Source organism: Chrysochloris asiatica, unplaced genomic scaffold (genome assembly GCF_000296735.1).
Source record: "Chrysochloris asiatica unplaced genomic scaffold, ChrAsi1.0 scaffold00340, whole genome shotgun sequence".
Classification (NCBI taxonomy): domain Eukaryota; kingdom Metazoa; phylum Chordata; class Mammalia; order Afrosoricida; family Chrysochloridae; genus Chrysochloris; species Chrysochloris asiatica.
In genome coordinates this window covers 1699000-1724622 of record NW_006408858.1, presented here as the reverse complement: position 1 = coordinate 1724622, position 25623 = coordinate 1699000, and the positions used below count along the sequence as shown (strand labels likewise).

The window sequence follows — 25623 nt, the reverse complement described above, 5'->3', positions numbered from 1 at the left end:
CAGTCTAATCCACTGAAGCCGGGTGAGAGGTGGCAGAGGACCAATGTTGCTGTCCAATCCCATGGTGGGGCAGGCATTTCACCGTGGGGGTCTGTGCTTCCTGAGAAAGTATAGTCTCACTTTCCTGTCAATGCCCCACCTGCTTCCCTCTGTAGCTTTAAAGTTAGCCTTAGATGTTGTTGTTGTTATGTGCTATGGAGTCGGTTCCGACTCAGCGACCCTGTACAGGGTTTCCAAGGCTATACATCTTTACTGGAGCAGAAAGCCTCATGTTTGTTCCGTGGGAACAGCTGGTAGTTTCGAACTGTTGACCTTGAGATTCGTAGCCTGATATGTAACTACTATGCTACCAGAGCTCCTTAGATGTTTGTTGTTGCTTCCGACCCATAGCGATCCTGTATAGGGTTTCCGAGGAGCAGTTGGTGAGCTTGAACCGACAACCTTGCAGTTCAGTTGGCTTTGCAGTCTGGCACATTAACCCACAGTGCCACACCAGGACTTCTCCTTAGATCTTGTTGTCAAGTGCCTTCAAGTCGAATCTGACTCATAGCGATCCTGTATAGGGTTTCCAAGGAGCTGCTGGTGAGCTTGAACCACCGACCTTGCATTTCAAGCAGCTTTGCAGTCTGGCGCATTAACCCACAGCACCACATTAGGAGCATGTAAACCAGCATTCTGGAAAGACAGCAGCAGTTCAACAGTTCATTTCATCAATTCAAGGAAAGTTTTATTTTCATAAGTGTCTGAATTTGCTAATTTTGCATGCTCTTAGTAAAAAATCAGATCACTATAAATTATACAAAACACTAAGAGCATTGTGTTTCAATATCTAATGTTTTGGTGAAATATTGCTTTTTACTTTTATGGCAGATTTTAAACAGTTTAAGAACTTTGAAGTCTTTGCAGAAAGGACTTAATCTGGCAATATCTCCATATCCTATGCAGAGGGCAGGTTACATGTTACACTTCTATACCAAATGGAAGTGGGGCTGTTACTCCCCACTCAAGCCGGGTGAGAGGTGGCAGAGGACCAATGTTGCTGTCCTGTTCCATGGTGGGGCAGGCATTTCACTGTGGGGGTCTGTGCTTCTTTGAGAAAGTAAAGATGGTTTTTCCATCTTTACTCCACAACTGTGTATGTAGGAGGAAGAACTTACATAGGAAAGTTCATTGCCTTTGTTGTTTATCACTTCTCAAGAAGCCAAAGGACACTGAGCCTTTGGCCTGGGCAATTTGCTTTGGAAAGAGTGAGTGGCACTTTGCCCCAGGAAGGTGGGGTGTCCAGGCCTGTAGAAAGCCTACTTTTGGGTCAGTAAAAAAACAAAACCCACTGCCATCTAGTCTCATAAATGACCTTATAGGACAGAGTGGAGCTGCTCCATAGAGTTTCTGACCTGTGAGTCTGTACCGGAGCAGACTGTCTTATCTTTCTCCCATGGAGTGGCTGTTAGGTTTGAGTTGCCCACCTTTCGGTTAACAGTCCAACGCTGAGCTCACTGTGCCACCAGTGCTCTTAGACAGGTCTGTCGTTGTGCTGAAGAGCTCTTGATCGGCACCACTTCAATCCAAGATCTAGGGAGCCAGCTGGGTTTGAGAGGAGGGGCTGAGTCTCACACAGTAGGTGTCTTGTTGTATGGGTGTGTCCCTGTGGGAGGTGGAGCCGAGGGTGAGGAGCCCTAGAAAAGACACGAGTCAAGCACTGTGATAAGTAAGGGGAGGGTTTTGCTTCTGAGGGGTTATGATGGGGGAAGGGGCAAGAACACCAGTAAAGATACCAGGAAAGAGTTGACATGAAAGTCACCGTGTGTGGGGTCCTAGAGAGGTCAAAGGGCAGGAGAGTGGGGAGCTGCAAGAAAATGCCAGCTAGAAATGGCCATGGGTTTGTGTGTTGGCTGCCACTGTGGCTCCTTGACACTTTGCCTCTATGGAAAAGCTTGGGACTAGAAGGTTGGCAGGTGTGAGAGCCAGCCAGGGGCCTTGTGGGTAAAGGTGAGAAAGTTTAGAGACCATGAGGCAGGGAACTAGTGCAACTGTGGTCAGGGTGGCTGGAGGGGAGAGAGTGAGGTGGTCAGAGAAGTGCACGATCATCAGCAGGAGGAGGGCTGGTTCACAGAAGGCTGTCTGTGTGGGCACACTTGGACACACATTCCTACCTCAGCTGCTATGGGTGGGAAAAAGACCCTGACTTCTGATTTTTGGTTTGTTTTGACTTTTTCTTTTTCCTTTTTATATTCTTCCCCCAATTAATTAAAAGGATACTTCAGAAATTGGTATTTTCAGGGATTTACCTGAACAACTTGAGGTCACTGAGTGAAAGGAATCATCCTTTTCTCTCTCTGCTATTTGGAAAGGACAGGCAGGAAAGTGGGTGTCATGTGGCTCAGACCTGCTTGACCCGCAGCCCCTTAGCTGCCCTGGTGACAGGGCACAGGAGACCTCACTCCCACATAGAAGGTTACTCATGTGGTTCCCTGGTGAATCCTGGACAGATCTTGAGGAGTTTCGGAACTACCTGGAAAAGCGTTTTGACTTTGAGCAAGTTACTGTGAAAAAATTTAAGACTTGGGCAGAGCGGCGGCAGTTCAACCGAGAAATGAAGCGGAAACAAGCAGAGTCTGAGAGACCCATCCTGCCGGCCAATCAGAAGCTCATCACTTTATCTGTACAAGATGCTCCCACCAAGAAAGGTGAGTAATGACTTGTGAGTTTTAACCTTAGTTGCCTGACAATGGTGTTATTTTTAGTTTGATGCTTTTAGAGTATTTTGTGAGTGACTTACATTTCATTCAAAGCTTTTGTGTATCCTATGAATGCAGAGATCTGTCACGTTCATGGTGGCAGCACTCTCATTTAATGGCTGTGTAAGGTTTGTGGTGCCAGGTCTCTGTGGGCTGGCTGTGCAGCTCTTCAGGCTGTTGCTGAGATGTTGCTTCTTATCCCAGAGTTTGTCATTAACCCAAACGGGAAATCCGAGGTCTGCATCCTGCACGAGTATATGCAGCGTGTCCTCAAGGTCCGCCCTGTGTACAATTTCTTTGAATGTGGTAAGTTTGGACTTTTTCCCATTTTGCTTTTGGCTGGGAGGCAGATCCCACTTGAATGGGGTAAGAGTGAAAAAGGAAGACAGGGAGAAGCATGATGCAACAGGGTGGCTCAATTCACAGAGGTGTGCCTTCATGGCATCTCCCATTCCTTCCCTCTTGGCCCTGTTGTCTTAGCTTTTTACAGAGGAAGGGTTCCCCCTACCCTACTGTGTGATGGGATCTTTGCCATGTATCTAAGGTGGATGAAGGACCATGCTTTTCATAGGCATTTTCATTTCACCATCAAGAAAACCAGTGTCTGTCTGCTCCTTGGAAACTGAACCCTAAGGGGTCTTTGATTGTTTTTGTTGTTCTTTGCCCTGTTCTGTCTTGTGCATCCTAACCCCTGATAGTCCTGAGTTAATCTTGTCTTTCAAAGACATTGGCTCCTGTTCCTGGTGTCCCTGTCTACTGCTTCCCTTCTGGGGTGCTGCCCCATAGTCCCTTATTTCCCGTGAAAGTCCTGGCTGTAACCTCTGCCCAGCCTCCATGTCTTCCCAGGTCCTGGAGCAGCTGGAGCAATGGACTTTCGGGTGCAGTCCCCACCGCCTCTTGTCTGCTGGTGTGAGCAGATTGTGTGTGCGTTGCACAGGCATGCTCTCAATGTCTGGGCAAGTGTGTTTTTAAAACAACTAATTTTAATTTTAAGAGAACCCAAGTGAGCCTTTTGGTGCCTCGGTGACCATTGATGGCGTGACTTATGGATCTGGAACGGCAAGCAGCAAAAAGCTGGCGAAGAATAAAGCTGGTAATGTACTTTCTGGGTGTTGGCAGAGACACTCACATACATTGCCGGGTTGGCCTCACAGCCTATGGTCAGGGAGGGGCTGAGCAGCAGCCGCAGGGAGAAGGGCTTGTGCTGGGGTAAATCCATTTTATTTATGTAATCTTTTTTTTTTTTTTTAAAAAAACGTGCTCACTGGAAGAGATTCATGGAAATACAGCCACATGTGAGAATTAAAAGTGAAAGCCCCCTTCCCTTTTCAAGGACATCTGGGTCAGTGTCGCCTGCCCTTATCCCAGTTACATGTGGGTGAGGATGTGCTCAGAACCAGAGAGGCTGTGCTGGGCACACATTCTAGGGAAGGTTTTCTTTTAGACTTAAAAAAGCCTAGGCTGTGCTACAAGCCAAAAAAACAGGTGAATCCCACTGTCAACGTTCTCTGAGTAGTGACATTATAAAACACATTTCCTGAAGTCTGTTAACTGCAAACTTTTGGCTATACCACTCACTGGGCATAGTAGTACATTATCTTCTGTGAGTCTTCTTTTCTGTTTAGGACCCATTGTTCTATTTGCCCATGTACTGTTTCTTCTCTGTTATGTCCAACACAGTTTTTGGCCCAGCATCAGAGCCCACGTGGCAGGCTGGGTAGGGCTGCCCCACTAGGCCCTTATTGACATTTCTAATATGGCTGTGCTGCCTTCCAGAGTAGCTCTGTCACATCCCAGGGCAGGCAGTGAATCCATTTTATCACTGCCTCATTAGGTCTTGGGGTCTGTAAAGATACTGTTTTTCCTAGGGGGTTGCTTTCCTTTGGTGGAGGATGGGTGGCATTCTGTCTGCATAGTGTTTCCTTGGCTGGATCATTTCCAGGAAAGCTTGCTGTTCTTGTCAGAATGCCTCAGCTCAACAAGTTGGGCATTACCAAAGTTATATGGTAGACAACCTTCGAATTGGATCTTGGTGTGGGGGCAGGCATCTTAGGGACATTGCTGGGGTGGTGTGTCCCTGTCTGGTGTCCCTTGCCCTTCTTCTTACGTGCTAGAATCCATTTCCACCTCCAGATCTCTGCCTCCAGCCCTAAGTGGCTGATCTTTAGAAAGCTTTGTTTAGATGTTTTACTGGCACTTAAAAGTACACTGAGCCCTCAGCCTACCAGTTGTTGCACCCTCCCCCACAAGTGTCCCACTCCTCCATACTAGTGGGTGACAGCCCCATTTATGTCAGTGCCTGTGAGTGCAGTATTAGAGCCATTGCCATGTACTGTTCTGGCAGTGTTTCCTCCAGTATGTCTGTCAGATTTGGTCACTTCTTCCTGCCACAACCTTCACTGCTACCACTCTCCTGATCCTCAACACTTCTGGCAACCTGCTCTCAGGCCTTTCTGCTTGATCTTGGTTCACCAAGCAGGGCCTCCCCACTAAAGTGGTTCCTCTTATTGACTCAGAGCTGCTTTCCCTTGCCTGTCTCTGGAGGCAAGCACACTGCTTAGTATGCCTATGAGTCTGCCTGCCTCTTGCCCATTTTTCTCCATTCCTCAACTGTGCTTTCTCTCCCGCCTTTCTCTTGACACTTTCTCTAAAGCCCTGCTGCTCTGGAGACTGGGGCCCCTCTTGGAACTGGGGCCTACCCCTTTTTCCTGAAGGGAACACCATCTTGGCCCTGCACAGTAGCCAGCACACAGCTTACTGGAGACCTGGTGGAGTGTCGCCTTCCCCTCCAAGCTCTGGGAAGATGGTTTTATCCAACCCCTCACCCTTGGGGGTTTTTCTTTTCATAGCCCGAGCGACACTGGAAATCCTCATCCCTGACTTTGTTAAACAGACCTCCGAAGAGAAGCCCAAAGACAGTGAAGAACTTGAGGTGAGTGTTGTTGTTCTACTCTTCACACAGCTGTGGCCCTGGTGCCATCCCACCCTGCCACATTGGTTCCGACTGTGCTCATGACATCCTTAACCTGTAGTTTAGAATTTAATTATCCCAGCACCCAGAAAACCTCCCAAGATGACCCCTCTGAATTCTCAGAAAACAGTCACCATAATCTTCTGAGTTGACCTCTTTGCCTTACATTTAACTGTCCCAGAAGGTCCCTTTGAAAGCCATTGTTTTGATTGCACCTTTTATTTGAAGGTACCTTAATGAGACTAAAACAAATGTATGACTGAGAGACTGTTTGTATAGCCATCTACTGATGACGGAGGCATGTTTAAGCATGTTTGGAATAAACCCATGCATGTATGAATTGGAATGTAGCAATACTTTTTTTTTTTTAAATGCTTTAGTGTGAATTATGTGATAGTTTACAAGGGAGAACATTAGCTTTACTTTCATCATATCGTATATCGTTTCATTGCCATGATTACAATCCCCTCCACGCATCATCAAACAACCAAAGGGCATACCCTGGCAAGCCTGCCCCTTGGTCGTCAGCACATAATCCCTCTCCCTTTCTGGGCCTAGCGTCCCAGCCACTCCATCTCTCCACGTCATCGTCTCTGCCTTCATCTCTGGTGTCACTGTTTCTCTGGGTGGAGTCCCGCACTCTGCTTTTCTCCCTTGATGGTCCCAGGGACCTCCTTTTGCTACAAAACGTTTACCTTTACATTTCCAACCCTCACAGTCAGTCCTGATAACAGTTATTCACTATTGTACCACAAGAGGCCTATCCCCATCTCCTTTTATCAGACCCACCTAGCCAGATTGGATGCTACTCAGTGGAGGTTCTACTTTCCTCCACACCCTCTGGATATAGGCTCCCTCTTGAAAAATTGTAAGCCAGTCACTTCTTGCCTTTGTAGCCCTCCCCACCCCCCCATTTTGTGTATCCAACTTCCAAATTGCCCATCCTTGTCTACCCTGTATACTGAGGGGGTGGGAATGATCCTCGTTGTAAAGATTTGTTCTCTCTTTTGAGCTACTGCATCCATAGATCAAGGAGGTCAAGTTCATCAAATTGTATCAGATTACTCTTTTTCGTGTTCTTTCTTCTAGTTGAGTTCTGATCAGTCATTGAAGTCAGGTCAAGTGGGTATTATCTGCAAGTGTGGGTGTCCTTGTGCATACCCCCTCACTTCTTATCAGCTGGATGCTTCACTCTCCACTCTAGTCCTATGTGGCTATGTCATTAACTCTGGGCCCAGGAGTCCCCACGTCTTGCCATACTGCTGGCCAACCAGGTCTCCACCCGGGTTCATAGGAATCTATTGAACGTGATAGGACTTAGCTCATAGATTCAAGACAGACGTAAAAGCTTTCTATGGTGATATTTCTGGCTATTCCTTCTCTCCCCCTCAGGTGTCTCTTTTATAATGGTATGCCAGGGGGAAACCAAGATCCAAAAACAGCCAAGCATCTTAACATTATTTCCCCCCTTTTGCCCATTCCAACTATGTCTCAATCCCTGTATCCCAGAGTCCTGTTCCAAGTTTGTGCATGCATCATTCTTTACCTCTGTCCCACTTAGCCCATGTAAACCTGCCTAATTGTTTTCCCATCCGCCTTGTTCTTCCATTTCCCTCCCCCTTCTTGTGCATTGCCCCTCTGCTCCACCTTCCCCTCTCTCCCATCACCCCACCCCAATACCCCAGTAACCAGCAAAGAATCCCCCTCGCTTTTAGTATGGGTTCTTTCTCTTAGTCTTTTACAGTAGTGGTCCTATGCAGTATTTCTCCTTTTGTGACTAATTTCACTCAACATAATGTCCTCAAGGTTCATCCATGTTACGTGGTGGCTTACAACTTCCTTGTTCTTCAAGGTAGCATAATACTCCATTGTGTGTATGTACCATAGTTTGTTTATCCATTCTTCAGTTGATGGGCACTTATGCTGTCTCCATCTTTTTGCTACTGTAAATAGTGCTGCTATGAACAAGTATATATCTACTTATGTTATGGCTCGTATTTCTTGTGGGTAAATACCAAGTAGAGGAATTGCTGGATCATAAGGTATTTCTATTTCCAACCTTTTGCAGAAGCACCGTATTGCTTTCCAGAGAGGTTGGACCATTTTGCATTCCCACCAGTAATGCAGGAGTGCCCAGCCTCTCCACGTCCTCACCGGCATTTATTGTCCTCTATACTTTTTTGATCTTTGCTGTTAATTGCTGGTGTGAAATGATATCTCATTGTTGTTTTGATTTGTACCAATACTTTTTGATTTACTCTAAGTTTCATTCCACCATCTGCCTACTTCTAGTTTTTGATGAGAAGTCAACAGTTCTTATTGAGGACTCCTTGTAGGTGATGAGTTTCTTCTTTTGGCTACTTTCAAGATTTTCTTTTTTCTTGAGTCTTTAACAGTATATGTCTCTGTGAATTTCTACGTTTATTCCATTTAGAGTTTGTTTAGCTTTTTGTATGTGTAGATAAATGGTACTTATCAAATTTCCAGAGTTTTTGGCCATTATGTCTCCAGACAATCCTTTTTTTTTTTTTTTCCCTCCTTATACTTTCATTTTTCTTCTCTTTTTCTGGACTCACTATACATAATAAGCTGGTAAGCTTAATGGTGTCCCAAAGGCCTCTGAGGCACTGTTCTTTTTTCTTCATTCCTTTTCTTTCTATTACTCAGATTGGGTAGTCTCAGTTGACCAATTAAGTTTCACCCAATTCTTCTTCTTATTGAACCTCTCTGGTGAATAATTTTTATCTCTTGGTATTCTTGGTATTCTCTATTTGGTGTGACATTGTTCTCTTCCATTTAATTCTTTTTTTTAAGTGTTTTATTGTGAATTATATGATTGTTTACATGGGAGAACATTAGTTTTACATTCATTCTATCGTACATTGTATCATTGCCATGGTTACAATCCCCTCCATGCATCATCAGCCGATCAAAGGGTATGCCCTGCAAGCCTGCCCCCTACACTATCTCTCCCTCCCCCCAGTCTTCAACACACAGTCGCTCTCCCTCTCTGGATCTAAAGTCCCCAGCTGTCCCATCGCTCCACATTATTGTCTCTGCCTCCTTCTCGGGCATCACTGCTTCTCTGGGTAGGTTCCCGCTCTCGGCTCTTCTCTGTTGATGGTCCTAGGGACCTCCGCTCCTAGGCTGAAAAGTTATTCCCTCCCTTCCTTGCTATAAAATGTCTACCTTTACATTTCCAACCTTCACAATCGGTCCTGATAACAATTATTCACTATTGTAGCACAAGAGACCCATCTGTATTTCATTTCATCAGCTCCGCCTAGGCAGATCGAATACTACTCACTGGAGATTCTGCCTTCCTCGAGTCCCTCTGGCTCTAGATTCCCTCTTGAAAGCTTGTAAGCCAGTCACTTCTTGCTTTTGTAGGCCCCTCCCCCCTCATTTTGCGTTGCCAGTGTCCTAGTTGCCCATCCCTGTCTACTCTGTGTGTGGAGGGGGTGGGAATGATTCTTGTTGAAAGAATTTGTTCCTTCGTTTGAGCTACTGCTTCCATAGGTGTAGGTGAAGTTCATCAAATTGCATTAGATTACTCTTTTTTTCCTCTTCTTTCATCTTCTGGTTGAGCTCTGATCATCCGGTCATTGAAGCCAGGTCAAGTGGGTATTGTCTGCAAGTGTGGGTGTTCTTGTGCATATGCCCTCTCTTTTTATCAGCCGAACGCTTCACTCTCCACATTGTAGGGCTTAGCTCGCCACTTCATTGTTGTTTTTCCCTCAGTTCCCCTTATTTGTGACGAGCGTGGTCACCAATCAGAGCGTGTATTCCCATTGAGTCTTAGTCTTGGAAGGGGGTTTGCACTGAGGGGACCCGACCACTTGCCTTGATGATTCCTGGGCAAGCAACTTGTTTGTTCTTGTAGTAAAAGTCCATCTGCCTCTATTGTTTTGTATTTTTCCTGCAGGTCTTTCTTTCAAGAAGTATCTTCTATTCTTCTAGCCGTTCCAGGCTGGTCTGCTTGTCTTTTCAAGTGGAAATTTCCCATCTCTGGAGCTCTGGATATGGTTCAGGCTTCTACCTATAGTCTTGTGTATTGCAGAGGCTCCACAGGAAGCCTCCTTCACTGGGCATGTTGTAGCCCCATTTTAGGTATTCCAATCAGTTATAGGCAGAAGACGGACTTACAAGCTTTCTATGGTGTTGTTTCTGATTATTCCTTTCTCTCCCCCTCCAGTGTCTATTTTATATTATAATACAAGGAAAAACCAAGATTCAAAAGACAGCCAATCATCTTAACGTTATTCCCCCCTTTTCCCCATTCCAACCAACCATGTCTCAATCTCTGTATCCCAGAGCCCTGTAGTTCCAAGGTTGTATATATATCATTCTTTACCTCTGTCCCACTTAGCCCATTCAAACATGCCTAATTGTTCTCCTATCTGCTTTGTTCTTCCATTCTCCCTTCTTGTTTATTGCCCCCCTCCCCAGCACCCATACTTTCCTCTGTCTAATCCCTGCCCTGTGCTCCACCTTCCTTTCCCTCTCCTCACCCACCCCCAACTTACCAGCTATCAACAAAGAATTCCCCCCACCCCCCTTTAGTATGGGTTTTTTTTCTTAGTTTTTTACAGTAGTGGTCCTATGCAGTATTTCTCTTTTTGTGACTGACTAATTTCACTCAGCATAATGTCCCCAAGGTTCATTCATTTTATGCGGTGGCTTGCCGCTTCCTTGTTATTCTTCAAGGTAGCATAATATTCCATTGTGTGTATGTACCACAATTTGTTTATCCATTCTTCAGTTGATGGGCACTTTGACCATCTTCATCTTTTTGCTATTGTAAATAGTTCTGCTATGAACATTGGTGTACATATATCTACTCGTGTTATGGCTCGTATTTCTTGTGGGTAAATACCAAGTAGAGGAATTGCTGTGTCATAAGGTATTCCTGTTTTCAACCTTCTGAAGAAACTCCATATTGCTTTCCAGAGAGGTTGGACCATTTTGCAGTCCCACCAGCAGTGCAGGAGTGTCCCAGTCTCTCCACATCCCCGCCAGCATCTATTGTCCTCTACATTTTTGATCTTTGCTGTTATTGTTGGTGTGAGATGATATCTCGTTGTTGTTGTTGTTGTTTTTAATGTTTTATTGTGAATTATATGGTAATTTACATGAGAGAACTTTAGTTTTACATTCATTCCATCGCATATCATCTCATAGCCATGATTCCAATCCCCTCCATGCATCATCAACCAACCAAAGGGTATATCCTAGAAGCCCGCCCCCTATACTCCCCCCACCCCCTCCCGTTTTCAGTCCACAGTCCCTTTCCCTCTCTGGATCCAAAATCCCCAGCCGCTTCATTACTCCATGTCATCTTCTCTGTCTCCATCTCAGGCATCTCTGTTTCTCTGGGTAGGGTTCCGCTCTCGACTCTTCTCCGTTGATGATCCCAGAGACCTCTGCTCCTAGCCTGTAGAATTAATCACTCCCTTCCTTGTTCCAAAACGTCTACCTTTGCATTTCCAACCCTCATAATCCGTCCTGATAAGCATTATTCACTACAATATCATGAGTTATCCATCTGTATTTCCTTTCATCCGCTCCGCCCAGACAGATTGAATAGTACCCACTGGAAATTCTGCCTTCCTCCATGCTCCCTAGCACTAGGTTCCCCCTTGAAAGCTTGTAAGCCAGTCACTTCTTGCCTTTGTAGTCCCCCCATCCCCCTCATTGTTGTTTTGATTTGCATCTCTCTAATGGTTAGTGATCGTGAACATTTCTTCATATGTTTATTGGCTGCCCAGATCTCTTCCTTAGTGAAATGTCTGTTCCTGTCCTGTGCCCACTTTTTAATTGGGTTGTCCTTTTCTTGTAGAGGTGTTGTAGTTTCCTGTATATTTCAGAAATGAGTCCCTTGTCTGATGTGTCATTGCAAAAGATTTTTTCCCATTTTGTGGGTTCCCTTTTTACTCTTCTGGTGAAGTCTTTTGATGCACATAAGTTTTTAATTTTTAGTATGTCCCACTCATCTATTTTATCTACTTTTGTTTGTGTGGTTTTAAAAATATTTTGTAGTCCGTGTATTTCCAGAATTAGTGCCTTCACCATTTAATTCTTTAGATGTAGTTTCTTTTAGTTCTCTGATTGTATCATAACTGATTTAATGTCTTCGTTTAGTTAGGTCCAACTTTCTCAGAAACATCTTCTATTGACTTCTTTTCCTAGTGAATGAATAATCTGTGCCTTTTCCATTTCTTTGAGTGTCTTATTTTTGTAGAAAACTGAACATTGCCATATAATGTGGCAACTCTGGAAATCAGATTGCCCTCTGGCTAGGGCTTATTTCCACCACTCATCTTTCAGTTTGTCATACTGTGGTGGCTTGCATGTTGCTGTGATGCTGGGAGTTGTACCATAGGTATTTTAAATACCAGCAGAGTCACCCATGGTGAACAGGTTTCAGTGGAGCTTCTAGACTAAAACAGACTAGGAAGAAGGTGAGGCGGACTCTTCTGAATGTTTATCCACTAAAAAAACCTTATGAATAGCAGCAGAGCATTGTCAGATGTGGTGCTGGAGGATGAAACCAGTATAAATAGCACCAGAACATTGTCAGATATAGTGCTGGAAGATGTGTCCCTCAGTTTAGAAGGCTTTCAAAATAAAGTAAGAGTTGATCATGATTATGTGAATGGAGTAAAGCCAAAATATGACCTTGAGTGTATTCCACTGGAATTTGGAGACCATCTCAAGAACAGATATGATGCATTGGACACTAATGATCGAAGACTGGAGGAGTTGGATGACATCAAGAGCATCATGTAGGAAAAAAGCAAAAAAGAGAGGAAAGAAAGAAAAGACCAAACTGGGTGTCAAAAGAGACACTGAGATTTGCTCTCCAGTATAGGTAGATATTCTAAAGAGAATGGAAGAAAATGAGGAAGTCAAAAAGCTGAATAGAAAATTTCAAAGGACAGGTACAAGTAAAGTATTAAAATGAAATAGGCAAAGATCTGGAGTTAGAAAAACCGAAAGGAAAGAACAAAAGCTGAAAGAGCTGAAGAAAAATGCAAGCCTCAACTTGTGATATTGAAGGATTCTATGGGCAAAATATTGAATACTGCAGAAAACATCAAAAGAAGAAGGAAGATATACACAATCACTACCAAAAAGAAATGGTTGATGATCAGCAATTTCAAGAGGTACCATATGATTAAAAGCTATTGGTACTGGAGGAAGAAGTGCAAACTGTACTTCTCATTGGTGGAAGACAAGACTCCAGGACAAATCGGGCTGCTAACTTCAAGGTCGACAGTTCGAAACTACCAGCCGTTCAGTGGGAGAAAGATGAGGCTTTCTGCTCCTGTAAAAATTTACAGCCTCGGAAACCCTGTACAGGGTCGCTATGAGTCGGAGTCGACTCCACAGTACTTAACAACAACAACAACAAATTGAAATAATTCAACAAACGGAAGCAGAATTGGAGATAATCATTCAGCGATGCAAAGAAAGACAGATACCTGGTCAATCAATTTGAAGAGGTCCGTATTTGTCCTCATTCCAAAAAGAGAGGTGACCCAACCGAGCATGGAAATCATTACTATCTCATGTAAGTAAAATTTTTTTGAAGATAATTTTTAAAACGGCTGCAACAGTATGTCAACAGAACTAGCTGAAATTCAAGCCAGATTTCAAAGAGGACATGGAACTAGAGATATCATTGGGGATGTCAGATGGATCTTGCATTGAAAGCAGAGACTACTCGGAAGATGTTTACCTTGCTTTATTGACTATGCAAAGGCTTTTGATCATGTGAATTATAACAATCTAAGGATAACATTGTGAAGAACGGGTATTCCAGAACATTTAATTTTGTTCATGAAGAACCTGCACTCAGACCAAGAGGCAGTTGTGCGAAAAGAACAAAGGGATACTGAATGGTTTAAAATCAAGAAATTCAGAAGAACAAATAGGTTTGTGTTGGAAGAAATATAGCCAGAATGCTCTTTAAAATCCAGGATGGTGAGACTTTGCCTTATACTTGGGACATGTTATTGGGAGGGACCCGTCCTTAGAGAAGGACATCATGCTTGTAAAATAGAATGTCAAGAAAAAAGAAAGACCCCCAACGAGATGGACTGGTGCAGTGGAAGCAGCATTGGCCTTAGGCATAGCAATAGTTGTGAGGTTGGCACAGGACTGGCAGTGTTTCATTCTGTTGTGTATAGGTTTGCTGTGAGTAGGAAGTGCCTCAATGGAACCTAATAATAAGGGTTTGGGAGTGTAGTGGCACTGTAGGATAAGCACTGAACTATGAAGTTTATTGATTTGAGCCCACCAGCTGCTCTGCAGGAGAAAGATGAGGTTTTTTGCTCCTGCAAAGATATACAGCTTTGGAAGCCCTGTACAGGGTCCTTGTGAGTCAGAATTGACTTGGTGCCACTTATAATAGGGTTTATTCATTTATTATTTTTTCGTTGTTGAGAATATACACAGCAGAACATATACCAGCCAATTCAACTGTTGCCACATGTGCAACTCAGCAACACTGATGCATTCTTTGAGTTGTGCTGCCATTCTCACTCTCCTTTTCTGGGTTGTCCCTTCCTCATTAGCATAAGCTCTGCCACCGAAAGTTCCCTTCTAGTCTTTCAAGTTGCTGTTGTCAGTTTGATCCCCCATAGGTAGTTCTTAAAAGGTCAGGATGCTTAAAGCAGACATTTCTCAGCAGTCAAGCTAAGCTATTATTTTGTTTCAAGACTTCAGGGAACATTTTTGGTCTTAAAAAAGTATCCCAGGGCAGCAGTTTCAATGATTCATTCAGCCTGCATGACTCAAGAAAGTCTGGAGTATAGGAGCATTTGAAGTCTGTTCTGCACATGAGTCTATTGTGGGTTTTTTTTGTGTGGCTGTTTATTTGTTTACTGACTGTGCTGAATTAATTCCTTGAAGTTCTGTGTGGTTACTACTAAAGTCATTCTTCCATTAGCTTAGTGATCAGCTTCTAGAGAAGTGAAACATATATGTGTATGTAAAGAGAAGTTTATGTCAAGGAAGTGGTTCACACAGTTGTGGTGGTTGGTGGTTATGTGCCATGGAGTCGGTTCCAGCTTATAGCGACCCTCCTGTACAGGGTTTCCAAGGCTGTAAATCTTTACAGGAGCAGAAATCTCATCTTTCTCCCGTGGAACGACTCGTAGTTTCAAACTGCTGACCTTGTGGTTCGCAGCCTGATTCGTAACCACTACACTACCAGAGCTCCTTAGAGGTAGAAAAGTTCCACATCCTGGTCAAATGAACCAAGATTGACTGTATTTCTTCCATGATCGATTTGTTTTTTTCCTGCAGTCCATGGTACTTTTCAATATTCTCCACTACTTCAACTCAACTCTGTGGTCTTCCTTATGCATTGTCCAATGCATATGAGGCTATTGAAAGTACCATAGGTTGGGTCAGGCACACTTTAGTCCTCAAACTGATATCTTTGCTCTTAAGAACTTTAAAGAGGTCTTTTGCAGCAGATTTACTTTATGTAATATGTTGTTAAATTTCTTTATTGATGCTTTCATGAGCATTGATTGTGGATCCAAGCAAAATGAAGTGTTTGACAATGTCAGCCTTTTTTCCCATTGACCATGATGCTACTTATTGGTCCAGTGGTGAGGGTTTTTGTTTTCTTTACATTGAGGTGCAATCCATAATGAAGGCTGTGGTCTTTGATATTCGTCCTCTTCCCTTCCAGCAAGCAAGGTTGTATCATCTGCATATCATATATTATTAATATGTCTTCTTCCAATCCTGATCACATGTTCTTCTTCATATAATCGAATTTCTCAGATTGTTTGCTCAGTGTAGATTGAATAAGTATGGTGAAAGGATACAATCCTGGTACACACTTTTCCTGTTTAAAATCAGGAAATGCTTCTTAGATTGTAATTCTTTGTTAAATTTTTAGAGTTCTGAGGAAGTTGATGTTGATAGTGTTTGCTAGAATTCTTTTTTTGAAAGATCTGATTTTAGGAGGCTCTTATTCTTGTATTTTGGAAGTGCTTTGGGATGCATTTGCTAAATATGTCGGATTCTCTGTGGATTATACTTCTGTAAAATACAGTAAAGTGTCCACAGCCATGGATACAAGTTTGTAAATGTTTCTTGTGCTTTGTGTAGCTTTGCTTGTTGTGAACAGGTCACAGACCGATTGCAGATGCCATCAAGAACGGGTTCCATTTCAGAGCAGGTGCTCCCCCAGGAAAAATCACACTATGTCATCTTTTTGTCTGAGTGACCCCTACTGTGAGAAAGATATTAGGTGGCAAGGCTTCCAAGTATCTAGACCTGTTTGGCTTCACTACTTGAGTGGGTTGTTGCAGAAGATGGTGCTTTGGTCTGGGTGGGTTTTGCCCATCATAGATAGGAAGTGGTTGCAATATAACAAATGACTGTGAGTTCTGGTGCTGGGAGACGACCTGGCCTGGGCAGATGAAGGACTCTTGAGAGTTTGCTTAGCTGGGATGCAGAGTGGGGATCTGAACCGGGTCTGTTATTCTTGTCTGAGGTTTCAGGACCCACATCCAGCTTGCCTGTAGATACTACCAGGGTAAAGTTTACAGCAATTGAATTCAGATTGATGTGTGAGACATTTTTGATATTTTGAGGTAATTGGTAAATTCTCTAGGGTAGGTGGAACCAGGATTGGGCGTCTGTAGCTTCCAGCTAACACCATGCCTGTCTTCTTTTAGGGTGGCGGGTTCAGAGATACTAGAACCATGTTTACTTGACTGTTGAATGAATAAGCAGTTCATCCCATTACTCACTCATTCTGAAAATCTCTTTGCTTGCTCTTGCTTTAGTCTGTGTTCGTCAGTGTTTGGTGTTGCTTAGGTTCTGGGAGCAGGAACTGATCAGGGTTCACTCTCCCAGCATAGGTCCTCCAGCCCAGAAAGACTGTATGTGTTTACGAGCAGACTTTGCTCCTGCTGGACTAAGGGAGCCCTTGTGATTGCCTGCTCTGTCCTGGCTGCCCTTCAGAGCCCGCTTCCTTCCAGGACCAGAGACCCCCAAGGTAGGGTGCAGCTTGTGGAGGCAGCATTGGAACCCCACTTGTGTCTTGCATGCAGTGGCAATAGGTTCATGTTTAGTGGCACCAAGCCTCTGCTCCAGGTCATGAATTTTTTTTTGTTTTCTTAAATAATTTATTGTGAATTATGTGATAGTATACATGGGAGAACATTAGTTTTACATTCATTCTATCGTATATCATCTCATTGCCATGGTTACAATCCCCTCCATGCAATCCTTCCCCTGTGTCCCCCAGGTCTTCAGCACACAGCCGCTCTCCCTCTCTGGGTCTAGAGTCTCCAGCCACTCCATAGCTCCACATCATCATCTCTGGCTCCATTTCAGGCATCACTGCTTCTCTGGGTAGGGTCCCGCTCTCTGCTCTTCTCCCTTGATGGTCCTAGGGACCTCTGCTCCTAGACTGAAAAGTCAGTCACTCCTTTACATTTCCAACCCTCACAGTCAGTCCTGATAACAATTATTCACTATTTATCACAAGAGACCTGTCTGCATTTCATTGCATCAGCCCCGCCTAGTCAGATTGAATACTACTCACTGGAGATTCTACCTTCCTCCAGGCCCTCTGGGTCTAGGTTCCCTCTTGAAAGCTTGTAAGCCAGTCATTTCTTGCCTTTGTAGCCCCCCACCCCCCATTTTGGGTAGCCAATGTCCAAGTTGCCCATCCCTGTCTACTCTGTGTGTGGAGGGGGTGGGAATCCAGGCCATGAATTTTATGAGGTCCAGCTTGCTGTTCTTATTCCCAGTTGTTCTTTAGTCCACCTCTGTGCCTTCTCATCCTACAACTTCATTGTGACTTCAGCTTTGTGCTGGGAGCTTTTTTGTATCAGGCTTATGGAGAGATGGCTACCATGACAGAGACCGAATTTTTGGAAGTTACACACAGACGAGATGAAATGCTTGGGCTGTTGTTGGCTGGGCAGTGCTAAGATTCAGTTTCTGGGGCTCTTTTGGAAACCACATTGGAAAATAGTTTGAGAAAGAGGTGTGTTTCCCTAGTTGGAGACATGCATGTGGACAGGGTGCCCAGTTGGGTAGCTTTCATCCAGGCTTGGAAATCTCAGTTAAAACTTGGCTTGGTCTTTTTGTTATTAAAAAGGTGTATGTGTACGCACACATTCATTCTGTGCTTTTCCTCTTGCTTCAAAATCTCTCAGAGGATAATGTAGCTTTCCCTGTGGTTGGGCAACATTGAAAGCGTGACTGACGAAGGGTATTTTGATTCTGAAAACTTAGCCATAGTCTGGCTGTTTTTGTGCTTGTCAGTTTCTCCTGGGGATTCTTGTATTTGAGCAGCTCACTGCTCGTAGAGCATCTCTTCTGCTGTCCAGTGGCTCCTGCCTTCTGGTGCCCATGTGGAGCCAGAGCACAGTGCACTGGCATTTGTAGGCATGGATTTGGAATTGGATGGATGGATGTGTGGCACCACCATGTTGGAGTGAGGAGGTCTCAACTCAGGCAATGGTGGGCCCCTAAAGGGGCCCGATGACATGTGGGAGAGTGGGGAGGGGCATCTAGAGATATAGAGGTAGGGGCAGGATGGGACCGTGGTACTTTTGAGACACCACTCTGTGAAGGGCAGTGGCTGCTGCATGGCCCTTAGGGAAGATGGCCTGGTGTGTCTGAGTGTCATCAGAGCTGGTACCACTTTGCATAGAACAGGATTTCCTTTGCCACTACTGGCCCTATGGGGAAGGAGAGGCTTAGAAGAAAGCATTGCTGTTTGATTTTTTTAAAAAGGTGAATAAATTGGCACACTATTTCATTTTCATTTACAGAGTTAAATGGACTGTTTTTGGTGAATGGGGCTGTGAGTTTTGACAAATAACCCAGTCGTTTAATCAGCACCACAATCAAGATGCAGGACAGGTTCCATCACTGATACTCCAGATTTTCTCATGTTCCCCGTCTGAGAGTCAAACCTTTCTAGCCGCCTGTAACTCCTGGCAAGCACTGAATTGCTTCCATAGTTTTTGTCATTTCTAGACTGTCAGACCCACATTTAGGGAAAATGCATGTGTGGTCTACCCATGCTGCTTTACTCACCAGGTTCTCTTTAATGCTATGTCATGTTTAACTGTGAGGTTGTATCATAATGTATTCTCTATTCTCAATTGAGAAACATTTGCAATGTTTCCAGTTCTGAGTAAGACAACTACAAATCTGTTCCTGTATCTCTGTGAACATAGGGTTTTTTTTGTTTTTTTTTTAAATGTTTCATTGTGAATTATGTGATAGTTTACATGGGAGAACATAAGTTTTACATTCATCCTATCATATATTGTTTCATTGCCATGGTTGCAATCCCCTCCATGCATCATCAACCAGCCTGCCCCCGGTCATCAGCACACAGCTCCTCTCCCTCTCTGTGTCTAAAGTCCCCAGCTCCTCCATCTCTCCATGTCATTGTCTCTGCCTCCATCTCAGACATCACTGCTTCTCTGGGTAGGGTCCCACTCTCTGTTCTTTTCCCTTGATTGTCCCAGGGACCTCCGCTCCTAGACTGAAAAGTTAATCACTCCCCTCCTTGTTACAAAGCATCTACCTTTACATTTCCAACCCTCACAAGTAGTAGGTATTTATTTCTTGCAAAACCTAGGATGGGATTCCTGGGTTCTATGGGAAATATACTTTTAACTTAAATTGTCACCAGTGCTGCTGTGGGATAATGCACTAGACTGCAAAGTTGGTTGAACCACGAGGTCAGTGGTTCAGATTCACCAGCTGTTCCTCAGAAACTCTACACAGGGTCGCTCTGAGTCAAAACTGATTTGAAGACACTTAATAACAGCGACAACATGTATTATGAGTCTGTGTCTACAGTCTATTCTGGTCCACTAATCTTGATGTCTGTTCCTTCACCAATACTACGTGATAAACATTAGTCTCCTACATTGGTTTTGAAAAAAACAAATATAAATTTGAGGTTTATAAAAAAATCAGTTGGAATTTCTATTTGAATTATATTAATTTGGGGAGAATGGATATCTTAGCAATATTGATTCATAGTTCATGAACATGGTATATCTTTCCATTTATTTAGGTCCTCTAGGATATATTTCGGCGTCCTCGTGAGGTGCTATGGAATAAGTACTAGACTGCTAACCACAGGGTCAGTGGTTGAAACCCTCCAGCTGCTCCTGGTGTCACTATGAGTCAGAATTGACTCGTTGGCATTTAACAACAATAGTTTTAAGCATACAGATCCTGCATACATTTTGTTAGATTTCTATAGTTTAGAAATAGTTGTAGCCAAGCATCCACAGGGAAAGGTGAGAGGTTCAAGCTGGATTAAGAAGAGGACCTGGAACAAGGTGTATCATTACTGGTATCAAGTGGATCTTGGCTAAAATCAGAGATTATCAGCAAATATTTTTCCATGGTTTTCTTGATTACACAAAGGTATTTATTTTGTTATGTGGACCATAACAAATTATGGATGATATTACAAAGAATGGTTATTCCAGAGCACTTACTTGTGCCCATGTGGAACTGTACATAGACCAAGAGGCAATTGTTGAAATAAAGCAAGGGGCTACTGCATGATTTAAAAAGTGTGCAGCTGGGTTGTATTTCATTTTATCCTGATGGTAGTGAGCAAATAATTTGAGAAGCCGGACAATATGAAGAACACCGTGTCAGGATTGGAGTAAGACTCATTTACAATCTTTGATATGTAGCTGACACAATCTTGCTTGCCCAAAATGATGATAAAGTATATACTGATAAAGGTTATGGATTACATCTGAATGAAGAAAATGAAAATTTTCACAACAGGACTCATAAATAGCAACATGATAAATGGTGAAGAAATTGAAGGTGTCAAGGAATTCATTGTACTTGGATACATTTCTGAAAAGCACCTGACCCAAGCCATAGTATTTTCATTTACCTTGTATGCATGTGAAAGTTGGGCAATTGAGAAGAATGAAGAAATGATGCATTCTAATTGTGTTGCTGAAGAATATTGAATATATCATGGACTATAAGAAAAATGGACAAATCAGTCATGAAGGAAGTACAACTAGAATGCTCCTTAGAAGTGAGGATGGCAGATCTTCATCTCGCCTACTTTGATCACATTGTAAGGTGAGGGACCAATCACTAGTGAAGAACATCATGCTTGATAAAATATAGAGAGTAAAAATGAGGAAGACCTTTAATGAGATAGATTGATAATGGTGTCTACAACAATGAGTTCAGTGTGTGGTTTAGGAGCAGATAGTGTTTTACTCTGTTATTTGTAAGGTCGCTTTTGAGTTGGTACCAACTCAATGGCACCGTGCAATAACTACATCTCTAATGGTTTCGTGCTTTTTGGTACTTTTGTGGTTGGTACTGAATTTTTGGTTTCAATTCTGATTGTTCATTGTTCACATATTTCAGAAATGCAGTTTATGTTGGATATTGACCTTGCATCTTCTCCCTTTGCCAAACTCTTTTCTTCAGTTTCTTTGGGTTTTCTACACAAAGGATCATGTTGACTGAGGTATTAATGATGGCTTGACTTCTGTTTTTTTTTAAATGCTTTATTGTGAATTATGTGATAGTTTACATGGGAGGACATAGCTTCACATTGATGCCGTCGTATATTGTTTCCATGCCATGGTTACAATCTCTTCCACACATCATCCATTAACCAAAGGGTATACCCCACAAGCCTGCCCCCTGGTCGTCCGCATACCGCCTCTCTCCTGGTCTGGGTCCAAAGTCTCCAGCTGCTCCATCTTGCCATGTCATCATCTCTACCTTCATCCCTGGCATCACTGCTTCTCTGGGTAGGGTTCCGTTCTCCACTCTTCTCCTTTGATGGTCCCAGGGACCTCTGCTCCTAGACTGCAAAGTTAATCACTCCCCTCCCTTTGCCACAAAACATCTACCTTTACATTTTCAGCCCTTACAATCAGCCCTGATAACAACTATTCGCTATTGTATCGCAAGAGACCTATCCACATCTCCTTTCATCAGCCCTGATTGGGCAGAATGGAAACTACTCAGTGGAGATTCTACCTTGCTCCATGCCCTCTGGATCTAGGTTCCCTCTTGAAAACTTGTGAGCCAGTCACTTCTTGCCTCTGTAGCACCCCCATTCTGGGTAGCCAGTGTCCAAGTTGCCCATCCATGTCCTCTCTGTGTGCGGAAGAGGTGGGAATGATCCTCGCTGTGAATATTTGTTCACTCTTTTGAGCCTACTGCTTCCATAGGTGTATGTCAGGTTCATCAAATTGTATCAGATTATTCTTTTTTCCCTCTTTCTTCTGTTTAAGCTCTGATCATCCAGTCATTGAAGCCAGGTCAAGTGGGTATTATCTGCAAGTGTAGGTGTACTTATGTATGTGCCCTCTCTACTTAACAGCTGGATGCTTCACTCTCCACTCTAGTCCTCTGTGGCTATGTCACTGACTGGTTGATTTCTGTTTTTGAACCTGGATTCCTTTTCTCTTTTTTGCCACCTGTTTGACCACTTTGTTCTATGAGTGTCTTCACCAGACACATGGCATATGTGTCTCAGCTTTGCTGTGTCAGGGAGGATCCTGGGAATTGCTGGGTGTGTAGGCCATTCTTACATGCTCAGCACTGACTCCTGGTCCATAGCCTAAGTGCTGACTGCTAGGTAGCAATTAGGTTTTCACAGATTGATAGAACCAAACATTGCTTATTGTCTGCCTGGTCCACCAAAAATGAAGATTTCAAGGCACAATGTCTAGGTGATTTATGTCTGCAAACAGATCTACCCTGACAGCCTGCAGTGATAACGTGCTTGAGAGTGGAGGCGTGTAATGGAGTTTGTACAAATGGTATGGGGACCTCACAAGGGGGAAGGAGAATCAAACTCAGCGGGTCAGACATGCCTCCCCTTCCAAACTTCTTACCAGTTCTGACACAAGCCATACCTCCTATGGTCTGCTCTACTTTCCTGCTGGGTTCAGTAACCCATTACAGTGGTCACACAGAACTCATAGGCAATACTTAATGATTGTGGGGTTTATTAGGGGAATTAACAGACTACATTTCAGGATTAGAAATAACTCAGGATACAGTCAGGAGCACCTTTGCTCATCTAGGCCTGCAGTCATTCCTTGCTTTCTCTCTCCCTCTCTCTGGTCCTCAGCCTCTCAGCCACGAGGCCTGTTGGTTTCTGCCCTTCTCTGGCAATGTTACAAGGCTCTTTTAGCATTTCTGATAATTGACAAAAAGGCATACATTCTGCCTTAGCCAAAAGTTCTCAGCTCTAGCTTTGTGGGTTGACAAACCTAACTCCTCCAGTTAAATGTCTGGGAGGCAACCGATTCTGAAAGCAAGTCCAAAGGCACTGAACTAAACATGTTGTATGAGCTGGGAAGCCCACTGCTCTATCTTGTTCTCTTGGTTCTGCTGCTGCCGTCCCTCTGCCTCTCCTTTCCTGGATTGAGGAGGTTTAGCATGCAGGAATCTCAGGGTCCAAAGGATGGTCTCCACTCCTGGCTTTTACTCATGGTCTTGAAATCCTCTATCCTGTCATCCAGTGGGATGACAAAACAGACTGATCCCCATATTAGAGTTCCATGCACCCTGTTTGCATGATTGTATCTTGTCATGGTGGCAGTTAACTGGAGGAGCCATATCAAGTAATTTACTGGGGCTGGCCTGAGGATAACAGCCTTGTTGGAAGACAATGGCCAGAGTGCACTTACCAAAATCAGCAGTCCTCTTCAGAAATAGTGCTTTCCTTTCTTTGACACTAACTGAGCAGTGCCTGAGAGCTTAAAGCAGGTTGAGAGGATAGCAACTCTGCCCCTGCAGGCACCTCCCTTCCCAGAGCAGCAGTCTTGTTTGCAATGTCACTCTGTGGAGGACTCAGGTGGATTGGTTTCAGCTCCCTCAGGTGGCCGTGACCTTTGAGGATGTGGTAGACCCAGCAATCTGGTCTCTGTAGACCTACCACAACAGGCCTGGAGGGGCAACTCTGAAGGATGCAGGCTCCTTGAGGTGCTCTCTTGTCTGGTGGGTCCACCTGTTTCATGTCTCATGTAAACTCTAACTGGCATGTTCTTGATAGCAGCTCAGGAGGCTGGTCTCTATGGGGTGGGGCAGCATCTCTTGAGGAGCTCTTCATGAGTGGGCAGTGTTTCCTGAGTGGGATAGATGGCACCTTCCCTTCCCCCGGGGAGAGGTCTCATTTGGTGCTGGAAATGGAGCAGTCATTGTTTGCTTCAGTGCCTCCTGCTGCCTGGTTCTTAGCCCACTGAAGCCATTTCACTCATCTTATGAGCCTTGTGAATTTCTCCAGTAATTTCCCTGGTCATTGTCATACTGAACTTCCCACCCTGCTCCTCTTCTCTCCTCCCATTTCTTCCCCCTACTAGCTAACTTGGTTACCTGTTAACATGTACCCTTCATGTTATTTGGTCAGAGTGATTGGTTTCAGAGCCAGCACGACTTTCTGTCTCTGAAGACTGGAGTCTGGCCAGGCCCTTCTTCCCCATCCTATGCTCTGGTGAGCTGATCTCAGCCGATGGAGGCTCAGCCTGGCTTTCAGAGAACTTGTTTGTTTAAAGTTGTGATTATAACTAACTTAGCTCTCTTTTTTACAATCTCACTTTCCTCTGAACTGTTGATCAGAATTCAGTTCAACAAAGGCCCCCAGCTGGCTGACTGGTTCCAGTTGCTCAGTTCCAGGTGGTGACCCCATGCAGCCCAGCTGCCTGTTGCTCTTTCTAGCATGCCCAGAAACAGCTCACTGTCCACATCACAGAGGAACAGGGAAGAATAGGATGGTGAGGTGCACTGTGTCCTGAACATCTGTCATCTCTCTAGAGGTGGTAGTGATAACAGTGAGCACAGTAAACTTCCGAAGGGGCTGCCAACAGCATGGGAACCATACCAAGAGGCCAGTGTGTGTGGTCTGCAACTCAGGAGCACCTGGCTTTGTTTTGTAGTATTTCAACCACATCAGTATTGAGGACTCGCGGGTCTATGAGCTCACCAGCAAGGCCGGGCTGTTGTCTCCGTATCAGATCCTCCATGAGTGCCTTAAAAGGTGAGTAAGGGTCAGGGAGAGTGAGGAGTTGGAAGCTTCTCTGTGGCTGTTGAACATCCCTATCTGCTGGTATTCTGGCTCGCAGTGGCTGACACACTATACATGTTCCCTACATGTTTGTCCCTCGGTGCATTGACACATTCCGAGAACCGTCCTCTTTGAGAATGTTTTATAAGAAGGGTTGGCATTTTAGGGCTTTTCCAAAGTGGCGCTCCCCAGAAAGAACCATTGCTTTTTCCTCAGTTTATGTCAGCATCTAAGTCATGCTTTATTATTTTTGTTTTTCCTTAAAGAAACCACGGGATGGGTGACACATCCATCAAGTTTGAGGTGGTCCCTGGCAAAAACCAGAAGAGTGAATATGTCATGGCCTGCGGCAAACACACAGTGCGCGGATGGTGTAAGGACACCCCTTTCCCACCTCCTGTCCTGTGGTCTGGGCTTGCTCGCTGAGGACTGCGTGGACTGCCAGCACACATTGTTGGGCTTCTCTAGAAATTGCTTCCTTCTTGGCCTCCTTCCCTTGCACCTCCATGGGTTGGCTCAGTCAATTCCAGGACTGGGCCATATGTAGTGTGTGCCTTGATGATCTTCCTGGAAACCATGCCTACCCACATTGTCAAACTGAATGTGAAACCATTAGGTGGGGCTTAAAGACTGACTGTCTTTTGTATTCCCTACATTTCTAGTAACTGGAGACCTTGCTGGACCGTGGTCTCCTGATCACTTGACATTGTGGGGGTGGTAGAGGGGCCTCCTTAGCTATGTGACCTTGGCCATGTCCCTTGGCCTCTCAGACTCCAGTTGGCTACTTTACAAAATGGGATGGGGGTGGTGCGAGGCAGGGGCCTTGA

At 44.3% G+C, this 25623-nt stretch overlaps 1 protein-coding gene across 2 annotated transcripts in view; it reads left to right on the top strand.

The window, feature by feature from the left end:
- The window catches only part of DGCR8 (DGCR8 microprocessor complex subunit), a 36031-nt gene that overhangs the window by 7484 nt on the left and 2924 nt on the right, over positions 1-25623 (top strand). Inside the window, exons 5-10 of one of the 2 annotated variants that reach the window (XM_006875819.1) lie at positions 2490-2687; positions 2943-3044; positions 3733-3831; positions 5588-5670; positions 24669-24769; positions 25063-25169. In XM_006875819.1, coding sequence (XP_006875881.1) covers positions 2490-2687; positions 2943-3044; positions 3733-3831; positions 5588-5670; positions 24669-24769; positions 25063-25169 — 690 coding nt within the window. The remainder of the gene's footprint in view (positions 1-2489; positions 2688-2942; positions 3045-3732; positions 3832-5587; positions 5671-24668; positions 24770-25062; positions 25170-25623) is intronic. The other variant, XM_006875820.1, reaches the window with a different exon arrangement.